Source organism: Alosa pseudoharengus, unplaced genomic scaffold (genome assembly GCF_046254945.1).
Source record: "Alosa pseudoharengus isolate Yale_2024_CS ecotype anadromous, Long Island Sound unplaced genomic scaffold, YU_APseudo_1.1 YU_APseudo_1.1_scf_14, whole genome shotgun sequence".
NCBI classification, from domain to species: domain Eukaryota; kingdom Metazoa; phylum Chordata; class Actinopteri; order Clupeiformes; family Clupeidae; genus Alosa; species Alosa pseudoharengus.
Window position 1 is genome coordinate 9485687 of NW_027468609.1, and position 19433 is coordinate 9505119.

The 19433-nt window shown below is 43.6% G+C and overlaps 1 protein-coding gene across 15 annotated transcripts in view; it reads left to right on the forward strand.

Annotated features, from left to right (window-relative positions):
- Positions 1–19433, forward strand: part of nedd4l (NEDD4 like E3 ubiquitin protein ligase) — a 72880-nt gene that overhangs the window by 45987 nt on the left and 7460 nt on the right. For 10 of the 15 annotated variants that reach the window (XM_076283775.1, XM_076283776.1, XM_076283777.1 and 7 more), the window contains 10 exons: positions 257–337; positions 2380–2436; positions 3446–3580; positions 5918–6100; positions 10500–10697; positions 14642–14719; positions 16694–16748; positions 17669–17727; positions 17874–17939; positions 18479–18708. In XM_076283775.1, the coding sequence (XP_076139890.1) occupies positions 257–337; positions 2380–2436; positions 3446–3580; positions 5918–6100; positions 10500–10697; positions 14642–14719; positions 16694–16748; positions 17669–17727; positions 17874–17939; positions 18479–18708 (1142 nt within the window). The remainder of the gene's footprint in view (positions 1–256; positions 338–2379; positions 2437–3445; positions 3581–5917; positions 6101–10499; positions 10698–14641; positions 14720–16693; positions 16749–17668; positions 17728–17873; positions 17940–18478; positions 18709–19433) is intronic. The other 5 variants (XM_076283765.1, XM_076283769.1, XM_076283774.1 and 2 more) reach the window with 3 other exon arrangements.

Here is a 19433-nt window from a genome sequence, read left to right on the forward strand (position 1 = left end):
AATATCTGTTTAGAAACAGTGGAAGGATTTCCTTAATCTGTGAAAACATTCCCAACAAGTACCTCATATAACGCAAACTGATCATGCAGTTAAGGTATAACTTATCCCAGGGGAGTGATGTTGTAACATGACAAAGAACCTTAGTTTATAACAACTGACACACAGAATAAACACCTCTAATAAATGTACTTTTCTTCATTTGTATCCTTGTATGTCTTTCTTTTCTCCGCTCCTCCCTCCCTCCTGCTGTCCACAGCAGAGCCATCTCTCCTCCAGACTACGTTCCTCCAGTATGACTGATGGGGTTAGCGAGCAGGCCCAGCCCCCCCCTCCAACGGTATGCCGTTTTGCTCGCTCGTTGTGCTCACTCGTGTTGCTCTCCCTGCTCTGCTCTCCTGTCTGCCTCGTCTGTCCCTACTGTGCCCCCCGCTCCTGATGATTCACTGGTGAACTCAGTATAACAAACCGTCGGAACAGACAGACCTGAAGAGTTACAAGCTTCCAGTTGACCTGAAGTCTCAAATCATTACCCATTTATACATATTATATACAATCCTTTCTATAAAACATCTCATTTGCCATAGCACCGAAATAAGAAGTTATGGAAGTGTTCTTGTAACTCTTTCAGGTCTTTCAGTTCTGGTGCAGCAGATAGTGATGCAGGTGTGGGATTCGTTTGAAATGGTGTTGGTAACAGTCTCATTTAAGATCACTGTTTAATAATGAATGAGTCAGACGAGACCGCGGCATAGGTTACTAGTGCCGATACATGCATTAGCAGTTGGAGAGCGCTGACGGATCCCGAGCCGAGTGGGAAAGCTCTGTGAATGGTAACAGACGCTGCAGAGTTGTCACTGTGGACGGCCGCCAGCCATGACCTCATTAGGCCACACTTCACTGGTCACCTGACTTGAGCGAGAAAACAGGCTTCATAGCCTCAGACAATGTGAGGATGTGTCACAGGAGGTAGGCCTTCTTGACACATGATCGTTTCTGGGGCATCACAGCTATATGATCTATAGTTCATCTGGCAGCCCATGTAGCCTACAGAACAGCTTTAATCCAGCTGGACATAGCAGTTGTTGTTACTATATTTGCTTCCCTCACTGTGAACCTTTTCAGTCTGAGTGCACTTTGGTAGAGAGACTTTGGCAAATGTCTGTTGGGGGTTCTAAGAGTTCAACGTTAGTCTGTGATATGCTAATAGACTTAGTTGTGGCTGAGCTAATAGGACCACACATTTTTTAAATGATTTTTTGTTCATCTTACAAATCCCAAATCAGTTTCTTAGATTTTGACTTTTGTTCAGCTGTTTCAGGCCTTTCTGCATATGAATAAGAGACAAAAAGCCTCAGTTCTCCACAAACTATTTTTTCTGGCTCTTGGCACTGGCCGTTCTGAAGAGCTTTGAAAGCTGGAGTGGTAAGACTGTGGGATGCAAATTGGCGTAAGGGGCTTCCTGGAAGCACAAATGATCGATTTGTCATAGTCTTGCCGTACCTCATTGATATTAACCGAGTGGGTGGCATTTACAGAGCAGAACAGTTTGTCACACTGTATGTGTGCATCTGTGCGCCTGTGATGACTCAGTTTGCTATTGATGTGTTATAGCGAGGATGTGACTTTAAATTATACTCTTGAGCAAGCTAAAGGTCTCCGCATAAACAATTTGGCTGTAATTCTTATGTAGTATTAGATGACAAGTGATTAAATTACAGTGCAGTTACAGTGGCCTACTAATATGAGAATAATCAAATCTGAGACAGGAATACAATAGTTGCGGTAATTGCACTAGTCGTTCCCAACCTCTCCAGTTAACCTCTTTGGCAGACATAATCACCCGTAATGACCTTTCCATGCTGCCATGCTTCTCTCGCTCCATAATCAGAGCAGCTTTATAATCAAATATAATTATGATTCATGGGGGGGTAATCTCTATCTGAAGTCTCACCAGCTTTTCTCTCCCAAGCAACACTCTCTCTTCCTCCCCGTGTGCCCATGTGCACCTGGCTGCACAGTCCTGTCCGGCCTCCTTCACACTCCCACCATCCTCCCCGATCCCCACCACATACTGCATTTAAATCCCAATCAAAAAACTGTGGGGCATAGTTTTCTACACAGTGTTTTAAACCTGGTCTTTAAATGATTGGTGTTTTTCCCCCTTGGAAATCATATTCAGACCTGACTTAAGCACTGTATGGGAAGTCAGCCTTGCTTTATGGTGTTCTCAAACCTTCACTCCTCACCTCACAACTCTCAAATCACTACTCCAGGTTATATCCTTCGTTTCATCTCCCGCCCCCTTACCAGATTTCCTTGCGTTTTACCTCCCCCACCCCCTTTGGTCACATTCTTAAACCAGCTGTTATCTGCCAGCAGAGTTCCCAGGCCAGGCGAAGCAGAGCTCAAACTGTCACAGGCGTTGAAGAGCCCATGGTAATGTCTCTCTTCTTGCACATATCCCTGACCAGTGTCCACCACTGTACACTTCCACTGTACACATCTTTTTCCCCCTCTTTTTTTTTTATTGACATGACTGTGACATGCCTTCCTTTCTCCACAGTCAGTTTTATTTTCATACTATAAATCCCGCGTGAAAGGGGGTTCCAGGTTGTGGCGATCAGTAAACATAAAGGTAACGTCAGTGGTGGTCTCCAGACAGCACTGCTCCCTCCCCCTGTTCCTGACATAGCCCTGCTCAACCCCTGCATTTTTGAAGTAGTGTATGTAGTGACCACCTGTGGACGTCACTTTGTTCCCTAGGAGTGAGGCTGTGTGTTTTGCTTCAGAGCAGTTGTGCATGATTGTCTTTTAACATTGTATTAGATCACTGGGCATCCTGTTCACAAAGTTTGGATTACACTGTCTATTTCTGAATGTTAAAGTTGTTGCTCACTGTGTCCGTACATTCACTCTTAAATCTCTCTGGTTGTGTGTTTGTTTATGTTTTCATGTCATCTGAAGAGTTATGTTTTGCACCCCCCTGGTCATGAACCACATTGGCACTGAACCTCATACAGAGGAACATCATTTTCCTTTACAGGTCCATGTCACAAATGTTTAACTTGTTATAAAGCAAAGGTTTTCAAAACCTATTCAACCAGGTTTGTAAGACAGCCACACAGATGTGGAACACAGATGTTTTTAGTCCGAACTCAACTCTTTGTCTTTGTTAGTGTGCCAGGAAACCCTTGAAGGAGACTTGCTAGATTGGGAATTCCATAAAAGGGATTAAAATCTAAATGCAAAGTGATGCTGTATTTACAGTACTAAGAGCTGACACAGTTAAACATGGTGGAGGATACATTGTCCCTTTTCTCTCCTCCGTTATTCCTAATGAGCTGGCCTTCTTGTTCATGTCTATGGATGTGTAAGTAAGTAAGTGGGAAGCTGTGTGCTTGCTTCTGCGCTATCCTAACCTGCTACTTGCCTCTTGCTGGCCCAGTCTCCGTCAGCGGCTTATGCGCTGACCACCCCAGGCCTGCCCCCTGGCTGGGAGGAGCGGAAGGACGCCAAGGGACGCACCTACTACGTCAACCACAACAGCCGCACCACCACCTGGACCCGGCCAATTGTGCAGGTATACAAAGCAACCAGGTCACAGGCCTCTCAGATCAAGACGAGGCTAACAAACCATTGATGTTTTGGGCCTGCATTTCATGTTGGATGATTTCCTCTTATTGTCCTGCCTCTAATGCCATTTTTCCATACGAATGGCGTCGCTTGGCGTGGTTGTGCTCAGCTTAGCCGGTTGACCAAGCAGAGTCTAGATTTGCATTTCCATACCTCAGCGTCTACTAGCTTAAGGGTGTGTATATATGCAATGGATAAATGCCTCCAAGGTACAAAAATATTGAAGGAAATGGAGGCAAAGAATTCTAGCCTTATGTTTGCTCTATAATACCCCAGTTGCCATACATGCATGTAGGTACAATGTATATATAACATTAGCCCATGAAGGAAATATTTGGTTTAGTGTAAAAACAAAGTAACCTGTTTAGTTTCCAAGCTAGTAATTTGTCTTAATTCAAAGATAATGGAGGTTGCTTGGGTTAATATTGATTCCATTATATTGCATACTTGCTGTCTCTGTGTTATCTGTTTCTAACTCCATGTGGACTGGCTTGCAAGCTTGCTAGTTCTCAGATAACCATTTACTGTTGTTGTATAGTTACTATTGAAAGTTTTCAGATCCAACTTTATAACTGGATCTGCTTTATATGTGTCTCGAGTGATGACTGCCTATCCCAGAAGAGATATTATAGTGTAACATAGGAGCGAGGTTTTGCCCTACGGAGGAGAGGTCCAAAATGAGCCTTCTGCAGTTTGCCACTGTTCAACTTGTAATGGAAATGCAAATTAGCTTGGCACAGCTTGGCGAAAGTGCCAATGGAAAAACCACTCTCAGTCTCTCTCAGTGTCTTATTTCCTGTTACTCATCTCTTTCTAGGCACTGAAAGCAGCCCTTCACTGTTGCTGTTCCCACTGTTTAAAACAGAGATGGCATCTGTTTTCGTGATATCTTAAAAAGTTTCAAATGAATCAGCCATAAACCATGAATAAAAGATGAAAAGAGAATAGGCTCCTCATGGTGGTAATGGGCTTAGTTTCCTTCCCTTCCTCCTTATTTGGCTGATACACTTTCTCTCCAAGCTCTCTTCTAGCGGACCAATCCAGTTGGTCCTCCTTTCTGCAGTGTTAGCGGTTGCAAAGAAGTGCCTGTCTTGTGTTCTGTTTAATCTTCTATCTTCACTCACTGTGTGCCTTATGTACTGTCTGGTTATGTAGGGAAGGCTAGATAGAGAACTTGGCTTGAATATCCACTTGCGTAGTCATCTCAATGAGAGGAGCTCCTAGTCAGATGTAGCCCTGAAAGAGACCCATAGTTTCAGTTGTTGCAAACACATGGATGTAAAGTTACACAGTGGATATTTAAATTGATCAAGATTAAGGGCGTTTTCATACCTACCTTTGGTCCTTTGCAGGTGAGAAAGGTGCTTCGAGCCACAGTCCAGATCAGAAGACCAACATTTAGTCTGACCAAAAAAGGTGGTCTCGGTCCGGATCAAACTGAACCATGGTTCAGTTCGTTTGCAGTATAAAAACACTTTTTGGATGGTTCGGACTTTCGGACCAATTACAGGAATTTGAGGCAGCTACTCACTATAGAAGAAGAAAAATAACCGGAAAATAAATGGCCTAAAATGAGCCTCAGACGCACACGAGGAGAGGAGGAGATCTAATAGACTATTTTATTACAATTTGGTATAGCAGATTTTGAAAAAAATGCATAAAAATGCTGACATCTTAAAGATAATTTTGAGAGGATGAGAGAGAGAGAGGATATGAAAGGACAGCAGAGCAATGCCATCTGAAGCTGGAAAAAAAAAAAAAAACTGCGGCAGCAGTAGGCTAGGCTGTATAAAGCTGGGCTATGTGAAGCCATAAGAAAAAGCGGTGCTTTTAGGAAAGAGAAGGCTACCTGCCGAATTGGCAACACACAAACGTCCGACTCACGCCTGTAAACAAACCAATCAAAGGGAGACACAGCACATGTAGGTGGTAACAACAGGGCATAGGTATGTCATGCAACGTTCTTTAGTGCGGTAGCAAAAGTGCAATGTGAAACCAGGAACTGACCGGATCAGATGTATTAAATGTAACTAAACACAAAGGTTGGTTGGGACCTTGGTCCGGACTTTCAGGTGTGAAAACGCCCTAAGTAAACTAAGACCAAATTGCAGGCTGTAGTTGTTCAGCTGACCCGAGCTTCATCCTACCGTCTCATCCTTCAGAGAGGCGTTTCCCGCCTCGTGTCTGCTCTGGCTTCTCCTCTCATTAGCACCTCCTGCAGAAGAGCTGCGGCCGCGTGCGTTGAGCTGCCTCTCTCTTTAATGGCCCTTTCTCCCCCCGACAGCACACAGAAGAAGGCCCCAGCGGTTCGGCTGGAGCAGGGGCCAGCGGGGGGGCCACCCCGGGCACACCGGCCACCCCAGCCACGCCAGCAGGCGGGGCCAGTGGCGGCCACCTAAGCGAGCCCCAGTTGCGCCGGCCCAGGAGCCTCAGCTCCCCCACAGTCACCCTCTCCACCCCGCTGGAGGTGAGAGCAGCGTCCCGTCCTCCTCCTCTCCGTCTGTCTGCTGTCCTGTCCCACCGTCACCGTCTTCCCTCTGTGTCTCGTCTAACTGATCTTCTCATCCCTTCTCTCTTTTCACTGTGCTCACATCAGGTTCTGCCATTCTGCTGTTGTCATTTCCTGTTCTCTTCCCCTGTAACAGTCTCAGTGTCTTCATCTCTATGTCTGTCTGTCTCTGTCTCTGTGCCATATCTGTGTCATTAGAGGGTCATCTGTTGGATGTAAGCATGAAACAGCATTGCATCTAGTTCCACTGTCACCTTAAATATCTTTCTGCCATTTGCTTTCAGACTCGGCACACTACCATTTATACAGAAACTGTGAGAAAGATGATTGTGTAATTGTAGTTTTGTATCTGCAGGGATTATGTTTGCAATTATAATTCTAGCAGAGAGGTTGTTTAATAAGATGATTACTTTTTTAGCCTGTATTGGTGAAGGGATTGATGGTGGTTTGTCCATCTACTGTAATTGTTTGTTTTGATAGCAGGAGTAGAGTTTGTGATTTAATGTGTAATGGACCATGTGGTTGTGATTAGAGCCCCCTGCTTTAGCTGAGCAGGTCTGGAGGGGACCTGGGGCCGTATTACAGAAACTTCCTATCTTAAGTCCTAAGTTAAGATAGGAGAAGTGTAAGATAGGATATGTTTCTGTAATACCAAATTGAGAAAAATCCTATCTTAATTTAGGAATCCTATCTTATCTCAAGTTAAGATATCCTAAGTAGGCGATCTAGCATCGAGGTTCAGCTTTTATGCCTGTTACTTAGCAACAGATGAAACTTGTTGTTGGATCACCTCACTTCACAACTAGCAGCTATCATAATAATAATTCAATGTGGAGTTCATTACCCGTTGGAAACTTGATGTAACTTCGCGCTAATCCACCAATGGCTTTTGCCACCTCTGTTAAAGGAGAATTCCGGTGTGATATTGACCTAAAGTGTGTTGAAACATGATACCGAGTGTGAACGTATGTCTAGCTCATCTCGGTTTGTCCCCTGCACTCAGAAATCGGGCGCTAGTTATCCGCCTAGCCATGCAAATAAATCACTGTTTTACACCATTTACGAGTCTCAAAGTAGCTCCATACTTCATTGTTAGACTTCCGAGGGCCTTGACATTTAAAACGAGACATTGTGAACTTTGAAAAAGCACTGGTAGTTTATTTACAAGACGATTTATACAGACCGTACCTGCGCTACATGTAACAAAAGAGCTGCCATCTCGCCTATTTGTAACAGTAATTTGACAGTTAGGAGAGCTGATGGGTCATCCTAAAGTTAGGACAGGTTATTTAGGATTTTGGTAACTTAGGCTATTTCTGTAATACACATTTCCTATCTGGAGTTAAGAAACTGACTTTAGGATCGGCCGTTCTGTAATGACTTTTTTCCTAAATCCGATCCTAACCCTTGTTACCGTAGTTACCAAACAGATAAGATAGGATTTTCGAGTTAGGAAGTTTCTGTAATACGCCCCCTGGAGATTATAGACCCTTTCAACAATAAAAACAAAAACAATGCTTGAACGTTCTATTTGGTTCCCAAACGACTTCCTCTGCATTAAGATAACATATGGAATGTTAAAACGGAAGCCTTGTGGGGCCAACTATGATGCTGATAATGGAACTCTCTTAAAAGGGTCACTTAACCATGTTCATTATGCAATGCACCCCTCAGTAGCTGTGTGGGGATCATTTGGAAGATAAAGCTACTATTGCATTGGTCATGGAGATGTTTTGGTTGTCCCTCTCCCCTCACTGTGGACTGCTATTCTCGTTAAGTGTTCTCTGTAACTGTTGGCTCGAAGGGCATGACCCCTAGTGTGATGCTGAAATCTTGCGTCATGGTGATGAAGTAAGTTTAGCAGCTGTTGTAGATATCAAGTTAGATGCACTCTTCGTGTTTATGTGTGTGTTTGTGTGTCTGTGTGTGTGTGTGTGTGTGTGTGTGTGTGTGTGTGTGTGTGGGTGTGGGTGGGTGGGTGGTTGGGTGTATGCATGCTTGCTTGCTCAAGCAAATTTTTCTGGTGGCACTCATTAACTCACCGTATCCAGAGCTTACACAGTAGCTTTCTGAGAAAGTGATCCTCTTTTCTTCCTAAGCCAAGGTCACACAGCCCTCAAAGAGGAACCTCGTGACTTTTAATATTTTAATCACCACTCCTGTGCCTTTCTCTCATTCATTCATCATACTCCCGTTTCATGCACATTTCTTCCTGTTGTAATAAGTTGCCTGTGTGAGCTTCGGTGTCAGGACTCAGGAGAACCCTGTGTGTTACTGACTGCAGTAGACATGCCTGCTCGCACACTCTGCTGCAGGGCAGGTGGAGATGTTGGTCTGAGTGTTGGGTGTCTGATTGGTTATGAGCGTGGGCACTGCCATTAAATCTCTTTGCCACGGAACACTGATTGTCATCAAAACCATTAAGCCTAATTAACACAATTGGATGTGTGTCAAAACAAGACTGGCAGTAATGAGGGTCTTCTAGGCAGTTAGGAATCTGGTGTTACCATGTCAACATTGCTTTTTCATGGCTTGCCATTCAAGCTGGGTTGAGACCTATATGAAATGATGTGTGGTTATTTATTTCAGCGTTTCTCAAACTGTGGGTCGCGGAGACATGCCAGGTGGGGCGCGAACTGACGTTTTTTATTTATTTTTTTATCTGTAGCCTGGGCCCAGGTAGCACCCGATGCGCAATGGACGCACTGTGTTATTCACAGGGAAGCGCTCGTGTCAAGGCAGCTTAGTTAGTCCCGACCTACATGAGATTTTGTTGTGAGAGTGGTGAATTTCATCAAAACCCGGCCCTTAAAAGCGCGTCTATTCTCCGCACTTCTGCGAAGAGATGGTAGCTGACCAAAAGGCTGTACTGTTTCACAGCGAGGCAAGGTGGCTTTCCCGAGGTAAAGTGCTGTCGCGCGTGTTTGAGCTCCGGGTCGCCTCTTCTTGGATGAAAAGCGCATGTTTGAATCTGCAAGCACGTTCACTAATGAACATTTCTTGACGAAGCTGGCCTATCTTAGCGATATATTTGATATATCTTAGCGATACATTTGAGTTAAATGTCCAGTTACAATGCAAAGACAAGCACCTACCTCACCTAGCAAATAAGATTACTGCATTCACCAAAAAAACTTGAGTATGGGACAGGCGCCTCGATCGCGACAGTATTATGCCTTTGAGATTTCTGAGCGAAATCGCTGAAACGTCTGATTGGGAGCCACTCGTGATCCCATGTATTAAACAGTAGGCCTACATCACATCCCTGCAAAGTTTATTTCAAAAATATTTCCCAACCAGCAGTGCTCAGTATGACTGGATTATGGATCCATTTAATGCAGCATGTTGGTATTTCATTGAATATACAATGCTGTAAAATGGCCTATGCTTCCTAATATGTTTCTGGAAAACAGAAATATGTTTTATGTATTTATTTATTTATTATTATATCTGCAGCACCAGCTGATTTTAACTCTGTTGAAGAGGATATATTTAGAACTTGTCATTATTTCAATAAATTTGACAATTTTAAGCTTGACCTACCACTTTCTTAGAGCAATGAGGGTGGGGCTCGAGAATGCCCCCTTGATCAAAGTGGGGAATGAAAGAAAAAGTTTGAGAACCACTGATCTAGTTTGTTAACTACCACAGTCACGAGTTGGGTCGCGATAGTCTTGTCATTTTTAAAAAGTGGGTCCCCAGAAGTAGTAGAGTGCTTCAATTTGAAACATTTTACTGTTCAGTATTGAAGCACCTCTGAAATAATGTAAGGATCACGCAAATGCGACCACATCTGCACACCATTAGTTTAATGATTGCTGTAATAAGTGTCTTGTCAGAGATGTAGGCTGGCTAGTCAAAATGTATGATGGTGGAGAAGTGGAGAAATGCCTGCCTGTCAAGTTGTCCCCAAGGCCGCCTTAAAGAGCAATGAAAAGCCCTTCCAGTGCAGCAATCCTCAAGTGATTACACAGCTCTGAGGTGGCAGGGAAACAAATGATAACCCTGCTGTTGTATTTTTAACTTTTTGAAGAGGCTGTGTGTGTCTGTCTGTAGAGAGCAGACCTCTTACCTTAGTAATTACAAAACGATATGAAAAGAGTGTGTGTCAGAGAGAGGTTAGGAGAAAAGGTGTGAGTGATGTGTCAAAGCACATAAAGGTGAAATCCTCTTTGGAAAACTTTTTTTAATCCTAAGAATTTTTTAATTACCAAAGTTCACTGCTGAACTAAAGCTTTACACAGCGCTCCTGGTGCACAGTAATTGTCATTAGATGTCATTCTCAGCGAGGGCCTTTAGGAAAGTTCATCCTTCAGGAACCAACTTTCCCATACCTATAAATCCTCTTTTTTTCTAGGGGGCCAATAACATCCAGGCACGGCGAGCTGTGAAAGACACTGTCTCAAATCCCCAGTCACCCCAGGCGTCCCCCTTCAGCTCACCCAAGTCTCAGCACAAGACTCCCCAGAGTTTCCTACCACCAGGCTGGGAGATGCGGATAGCTCCCAATGGACGGCCATTCTTCATTGATCACAACAGCAGGAACACCACCTGGGTAAGACCCTTTCTGTCCTCACATAACCTCCTGTCCCAGCACACATAGCCCTAGCACTACCCTACACCTCCTTTAGTAGTCCACCTCCTTTAGTAGTCTACCTCCTTTAGTAGTCTACCTCCTTTAGTACTCTACCTCCTTTAGTAGTCTACCTCCTTACACCTCCTTTAGTCCTCTACCTCCTTTAGTACTCTACCTCCTTTAGTACTCTACCTCCTTACACCTCCTTTAGTACTCTACCTCCTTTAGTACTCTACCTCTTTAGTACTCTACCTCCTTTAGTAGTCTACCTCCTTACACCTCCTTTAGTACTCTACCTCCTTAGGTACTCTACCTCCTTTAGTACTCTACCTCCTTACACCTCCTTTAGTACTCTACCTCCTTTAGTACTCTACCTCCTTACACCTCCTTTAGTACTCTACCTCCTTTAGTCCTCTACCTCCTTTAGTACTCTACCTCCTTACACCTCCTTTAGTCCTCTACCTCCTTTAGTACTCTACCTCCTTTAGAACTCTACCTCCTTTAGTACTCTACCTCCTGTCCCAGCACACGTAGCCCTAGCACTACCTCACACCTCCTTTAGTACTCTACAGCTAGACATTCTCAGCACTATCCATACTCAAGTTCCATGCTGTGCTTGCTATATTCAGAACCACTACAATGGATGAAAAATAAATCATGCCCAAACAGATTAGCATAACGTTTACTGTTGCTCTTGTGAATCAGATATAGCTTGTTTACTAAATGACAGGAAGGCATGGAATTCATTTTAAAACAGGGCCAGGAATCTCAATGGCAGCAGTATCTCAAACGATCAAACTCACCATACCGCTCACTGATAAACAAGTCAGGACTATAAAATCAACAATACATTGGGTTCCCCTCCCTCAAGACGTGAGAATGTTCACCTTTTGTGGATGTTTTTGCATCAGAGTGTTTTGACGTTTTGTTTTGGGCCGTTGCTGTGGATGTTTTGTTTTGCTGTTGGTGGAGATGTCCATCGGTGGAATGGAGGTTCCCACGCTGGTCAGCCTGCATGAGCCCGCGGGCAGCTGGCAACGGATGGAGTAGCTGATCTGCTGAGCTGGCAAGACCTCCCAAAAAAACCCTTCAGTGTCAGCATGCTATCAGACAGGTGTGCAGGCTCTCAGCACAACGCAGGGGAATCCCTGCTCCCTGGAGCCTTAAGAGAAACAGGTCAAAGATAGCCTGCAGCAGAGTGCAGATATTATTCACATATGTTATTTGTTGCTCTTTGAATAATTGTGTGCCATTTCTGATCAGATGCCATGCAGATATTTATGGGCATCATGAGTTGGGTTGATAAAATGCTTCACAGTCCTGTAGCTTATATTCAGAGCAGCAGTTAGAGCAAATCTTGCATATAATGTACCTTGATGTAAATGCTGAAATTGTAGAAATAATGCATTAGCTAGAGTGGCTTTCCTTTTGTCCAGCAAACTGGTAAGGGATCCGTACGTAAGCAATTACATATTTCTTCAATGATTGGGCGACATTAATATTGTCACTTGGGTTATAGTTCTGTTGTAGGATAATGTTCTCTCTTAGCTGACTGTGGTATCATATTTCCTTTTGTTGACTAATGCAATACTGATCTTATCATCTCGCATCTGTAGGAAACGTATGAAGGAAACTGAGCATATTGATTCTCTAATAGTATTTAGGTGAAATATTCCTTTTCTTTTTGCAAATGTAATCCGTAATAGCTTGTCAGTGACTCATATCATGACCCTTTTCTTTTCTTAGTGCATACTGGGAGTTGGCATGTTGTTCCTAAGTTTGCAATGCAATATGCAAACAAACTTAATAGCCAGTATGAACAAGGCCATCAAATGAAACCTGTGACAGATAGATTAAGAAAAATGTGCTGGTTTCAGACTTATGTATGAGATGGCTCTCCAAGTACAGGGGATGTTATATTTGTGTGCTTGTGTTATAGTTCTGACACTCCATTACCACTTTTGTGCTGGAGTATTGACACACCCATATAAGGAAAAAAAGAAAACAGCCTGGAACCAGAGACTGTGGTACTGCGTAAGCAACAGCCAACGCCTACATGCACACACACACACACACCTTTGGAGTGGAGCGTAGGAGAAGTGTGGCTCATAAAGCTGTGATGCAGATGGTAATATTTCATATAGCTACATTCTGACACCTGGTGATGGGAAAGGGTAATGCCGGTTGGGGCATTCCAATGTGATCTAATTTCATCAACACAATAATCTCTTTGTTTACCTCTGTGGGACATGGTTGTGTCCTTGCCTTTGTAGGAGCAGTATTGAACACAGTGCCATTTAATTACTAATGAAAACAGATAGATTAAATATGAATTTGTGGCGCTACTGCTGCTACCCCTTTCTGTCATCCTAATCTATTATTCGCTACATAATAGTGTCATGCTAGTTCTTCAGCATGAACCAGTGTTGCTTGCCAGCCTTTCACTAGATAATAATAATAATAATAATAAGCTGTATTTGTATAGCACCTTTCATACACAGAATGCAGCTCAAAGTGCTTTACATTTTAAACATTTAACACAATAATAGAGAAGAAAATAATAATAATGATGATAATACATTTTGAGGCTAATGCAGCAAGTTGTTGCGGCAGTACCCTTGTTGTGGGCCCCCACAAATACCAACAATTTCCTACAAGTTCTTCAGTCATTGCTCTTCGTTGCTGTGGCCGTTTGGAGACCAGTTGATCACCCAAACCAGTCGATCACTCAAAAAACATCTGTGACGGGAATTGGGGGTCAGTTGTAGGAGTCCTATCTTATTATCCACAGTAGTGTCCATAGTTAGACATAAAACTGCACTATTGGAGGTTGACTGAAACAAATCATTGGTGTAGAAGATTAACAGTAAAACATGCATGGGGTTTGGGGGGGTGGGTGGATATTTTATGGTCATTTGAGACCAAAGTTCAACTTTTGGTCAATTCCTAAAACGCTACATGTATTGTTAATCTGCCAATGCCTCAAGAAACACCACGATGAAATAGGGCAGTGGTGGTATGCTGTTAGCTGGAAAGTTTGTAGTCTTGAAGGTAGAATGAATGGAAATAAACTCTACATGGCAAGAAAGCCTGCTTCAGTGTGCTGTAAAAATAAGGTTTGGGAGAGGGATTATTTATCCATTACCTACCAGCTACCCAAGGTATAGCCTAAGGCTAAAACTATACTGGAGTACCTCACAAACCGTAAAGTGAACATTCTGAAATGGATCAGTCAGGGCCTGATCAAAATCCTACTGAGAATTTGTGGCAGCAATCCCACCAACCTAGATGGTCAATATCAATTCTATGAAAACAGTTATTGCAGCAAAGTGGTTAAATATTTACATAGAACATTTCAGTTTTTAATGATTTTTTATAGTCAAAAAGGATTTACTAACTAAACTTAACAACTAATCAAGTTTAAAGACACAAAAAAATATTTGTCTTGAGATCTCCTGTTGCCAAGCAACATAGCATATCACTCAAGAGCCAAGTTCAGTGGGACATGTTTTATGTGCTTGTGCACACAAGAATTTGTGTAGTCTGCTTGCATGTCTATAGGTCACATGCTAAATTGAACATTCATCCGACATTCAACTGTCAAATGTGACGTTTGAAATTGAAATCGTATGAAATTGCTGCTCTCTAGTTTTGAACGGAACGTTCACGCCGGAGTGATTACTAGCAGTGAAGAGTCTGAGTGGGGATTTCCTGGGATATTGTAAATGTTTTTTGTCCAATCAGAAATGAATAAAGTTTGACTAGACCAAACTGTTGTATAATATTGCAATATGCTGTATAGTTCCAGTTGATTTTGTAGTTGAATATGTACAGTATGTAAGGTATTTGTATGCAAACTAATATGCTTTTATAATAGCTTACATTCAAACACTTACGGCCAGTTTGCCTCTGTCTCTTTTCAGGAGGATCCACGCCTGAAATACCCTATCCACATGAGGACAAAAGCATCTCTGGACCCTGGTGACCTGGGCCCGCTTCCAGTGAGTATGAAAAGAGAACCTCATTTCCCACAATCCTGCACTCATTCAAGACCTGGTCTGTTGCCACTGTCTTTATATACCCTCTGACAAAGGGTAGCATTAACTTTTAGGATAGAAAATATCAACCTTTCGTAAGAATCAGCAGACTGCACAGTCTGAGACTGTAAATAGAGTGTGTGTGAATGTGTCTATGAGAAGAAATCACATTATCAGTGAAATGTCGGGTTGTGATTTTCACCCATAGACCAGAAAGCAGACACTACAGTACATTATTAACTTGGAAGTCAGAGCCATTTTGAGGTACTCTTTGCTTCAAGTCTTCATGTCTTGAATGATGCTGCAGAATATTTCAACTCCCAAGTTTGGTTCCATTCACACCACAGTAATGGTGTTTTAAGTGCGAGTTTTCAATCATTCCCGACAGGGCCATCATTTGCACTTGTGTTTTTCCAGTCACTGGAGGTTGTATTTACTTCCAGTTTGTCATCTGTAGTGTAGCTTTAGAATCAGTCAATCACAAACGTGGCTGTGACTTCATGCTGAATGCCTGTGAGCCTGCATTGGTCTGGAGCACCAATGCTGCACAGTTATGAGAGATAATGTCTGCTGCTGTCTGCACTCAAACTCTGATGTTTTCTTCCCATTTCTTCAAAAGGTGTTTTTTTACATATTCATCTTTGGTCAAAGGACGACTTTCTGAGATATGTGACACTGTAAGATAGGGGCATGTCAGCAGGAAAGTTTGAGTCACAGAGGAGAGAATAAATGAACAAGCAGCTCAACAAATACAGATTAAATCACATTAAACTTGAGTAGTATAAGTATAACAATATTTTTGCATTACACTTTGAAATAATCTTCAGTTTCAGGCAGCAGTCTCTCACAGTCAGGTGTTTTTTTGTTATTGTTTGTATGTGTGCGTGTGTGTGTGTGTGTGTGTGTGTTTGCTTTTTCTCTGTTCTCTCCGTGGCGTGTGGGACGACGTTTTTCCCCGCTGTGTGGCGCGGGGTGGCGTTTGGCCAGTAGAATCTTCCAGAGGAGGTTGGTGCTGGTTTGCAAGCTCAGCCTCCCTCTGCCTGCTCTCTCTCTCTCTCTCTCTCTCTCTCTCTCTCTCTCTCTCTCTCTCTCTCTCTCTCTCTCTCTCTGACTGCTTGCAGACCGGACTCTCATAACTGGCATGGTTCTGACTGTGTCCTCCTCCGCTCCCCCAGCCCTTCCCCTCCATCACGCTCCGTTCCTGCTTGACATGTGCCAGTCTCTCTGGCCCTCCATCACTCTCCCCCACCCCCACCCCCCAGTCCCCAGTCACACATCTTCATTCTGCTCCATCCATTCCTCCACTCCAGCTGAGCCTGGAGTCTTCCCTGGATTGCGACTGCACCGTGTGCCGTGCCCCCAAAACGCCCCCCCCCCTGTTCAGTCGTGGGGGGCGCGTTTGTGTGTGTGTGTGAGTCTGCGGCCCGTGTGCTTGTGATGTGACACATTGGGGTGGCTCTGGTGTCTTTGTGTCTCGTCGGGCCAGGGGCCCCAGTCGGCCCGCTGAGCAGAGGGCTCAGTCGGAGGGCGGTGGATCTGTGCCATGCAGCATGCCGGGGGAGCAGCTGGGCCAGACTCCATCCCAGCTGAAGGGGCTGTGTCAACGGGCTGCCTCCTGTCCTGGCAGCAGCAGAGATTGGGAAACGGTGGGAAGGAGGTAGCGAGAGTGAGGGAGAAGGCCTTATTAAAGGAAAGAAACGGGGGAAAACTTGCGTGCTTGTGGTTTTGCATGCGAGTGAAATGTTGTTGTCTTCCCCTTGTATATATCAGATTAAGCAAGTTGCACTTGTCGATATTTGTGTATGTTTTCTCTCTCTCTCTCTCTCTTTCTCTCTCTTTCTTTCTTTCTTTCTTTCTTTCTCTCTCTCTCTCTCTTGTTCTGTGTCTGTTTTGTATTTTAGTGGCCTTATTGGTAACTCTCTTCTCTCTGATCTTTAGCCTGGATGGGAGGAGCGAATCCATGCTGATGGAAGAACCTTCTACATTGACCACAGTAAGACCACTTTTCCTCTTCAACACACACACACACACACACACACACACACACACACACACACAGTTCCCCTGGAGAACAGATGGTTTTTAATCCTTCTTCCATCTCCCTCTCCTCTGCACTCTCCAGTTCTGTCACATGGTTCTCTTTAACTCTCATTCTCTCAGCCTCAGCCTTCATTACTCTGATGAACTCTTTCAAAGCTATGTGGCATTAGAGAGAGAGAGAGAGAAAGAAAGAGAGAGAGAGAGAGAGGGGGAGGGATGGAACATGGGGGAAGGATGGAGAGTTAGAACAGCTCAGAAACCTCCAACAGAGAGGCAAGTGAGGACGGCACTTCTTTTGATGAGAGCTAGAAAAGGGTGAGAGGGAGACGTGCTCATCTCACTGGCAGGGTAGAGTCAATAGCCATGGGCTCCTGGGAATGTGAATGGCTTTGAGCGCTCAGGTTTCATAGCATCTATTATTGAAGGCTGACATGGGAAGAGATGTTGTCACTTAAGCAGACACGTGTGTCAAACTATATGAGCTCTATCTTCATACTAGTCAGTCCCTCCAGGATTTCGTTGGCCTTTTGTGAGATTGTTGCAGCCAAAAATGTCTGAATGCCCTAAAATTGCGTGAGAAAGTTAAAATTGCTCTATTATTATTATTATTATCATTATCATTATTTAAATTTTGAATTTTTGGAGGTAGCAGAGAATTGGTTGGAAGGGTGCACATAATTTGCGCTGATTGGTTGATTTTGTGTTTATTGTTGGAATTGAAACATTGCTAAATACTGGAGAGACTAACTAGTCAATAAACCTGTCGGACCAACTGCATCGGTGTGTGTGGGTGTGAGATGATTCTGTGAGACTGTGTGGGGATGTTCTGTTAAGAGCTATCAGTTTGATTCCTCTTCGGTGGTTTTCTTCCAGACACCAGAAATACGCAGTGGGAGGACCCTCGGCTCCAGAGTCCCGCCATCACAGGCCCTGTGAGTTCTGCTCCCCCCAGTGATTCAGGAACCTCTAAACGTTATGCTTGATGTCACTGTAATACACAAACGTATCTAAAACACAGTACAGTTCCAACTCCGATGAGTCTTGGTATGTGACATTTCCCATGATTCCCTTCTCCCAGGCCGTGCCATACTCGAGGGAGTTCAAACAGAAATATGACTACTTCAGGAAGAAGTTAAAGAAACCGGTAAGATCCCTGCTTTTTACATGATTGAGCCGCAGGGCTTCACATGAATCTGTTTCTGTTAGTGTCTACACTTTGAGATTTCATCTCTGTTCAGGAAGTGTGAAAATTCACGCATTTGCCATGCATTGCTAAGCGGCTGGCCTCACACTGCATGTTGGGCGAACAAGTGAGAACAATCAAAATGAAGTGGGCAAAAGAGCTGTGACATTTCAATTTGTACCACTATTTGGGCATTTTAGATTTAACTTGATGCAGGCAGGCTTCACACATTAAGATCTACAACACTCTTGCATTAAATCATATTTCAAAACACTGCTGGCTCAAATGAACACTACATGGATGGTTATTATACATCTTTTCAGAATGCTGCAGAAAGTTCCATTAACATGAACAGACCTTCCCATCTTTTGGAGGTCCGATACATCTTTACCATGACCGCTGCCAATGGCAACTGGTTTTGTGCTTCTCATCAAAGATTCTTTCAACAGCCATCTCTGTTCAAATTGAAGTCTTCTTCTAACTTCTCCCCCTCTATACAGGCGGATATCCCTAACCGCTTTGAGATGAAGTTGCACAGAAACAACATCTTTGAGGAGTCGTATCGGCGCATCATGTCACTGAAGCGGCCGGACATCCTGAAGGCGCGTCTTTGGATCGAGTTTGAGTCTGAAAAGGGTCTGGACTATGGTGGTGTGGCCCGTGAGTGGTTCTTCCTGCTCTCTAAGGAGATGTTCAACCCCTACTACGGCCTCTTTGAGTATTCCGCCACGTGAGTTCACTGGAGTGTCTACTACAAAAACACCGCTTCGTTAAACATTTACTCGAAAAATTACACTGCTCACTAGATTCACACTAGAGAGTTCATTGACCAGAATTGTTCTCGATTAGGATAGTACCTATATGCTTATGCTTACATTAAAGAGGTCAAATATTAAAACACTACTCGGGCTGTTCCAGGTCAGTGCTGTGCCTCATCTCAGAACATTTTCATTGTACTGCAGTTCAGAGTAAAGTACTCAGGGGAACTTAAAGGTGCCATGTGTAATGTCCGCCAAAAAATCAATTCATACTCCACATTCAATATAAGATGGGGGCAGTATCAGGGTTTCCGTTGTCCGGTAATTACCGGACATTGGCCGGAAATTACCGGACATTGGCCGGAAAAAAAATGAAATGTCCGACAAAATTAAATCTCTTCGGTCAAATTGTCTGATTGAAATTGGCTATCCCGTCCCCTAACGCAATCTGAATTTGAGAATAAGCCTTAATACGTAAGCCTATATTATACGTCCTCTGTCTATGTTTTTAAATGAACAGGCTCTACCATTTGAAAAGTAAGCTATTAAACAACACGCATAGCTATGCTGCATTTCAAATAGGAAGCGCACGCTTAAAACGTCCATGTTAAACAACGAACAAATGAGTGAGGCGGTTCAAACATGGCCAGGCTCAGGCAGACTAGCCTTAAAAGTTTTTTCAGAGGCCAGACTTGAT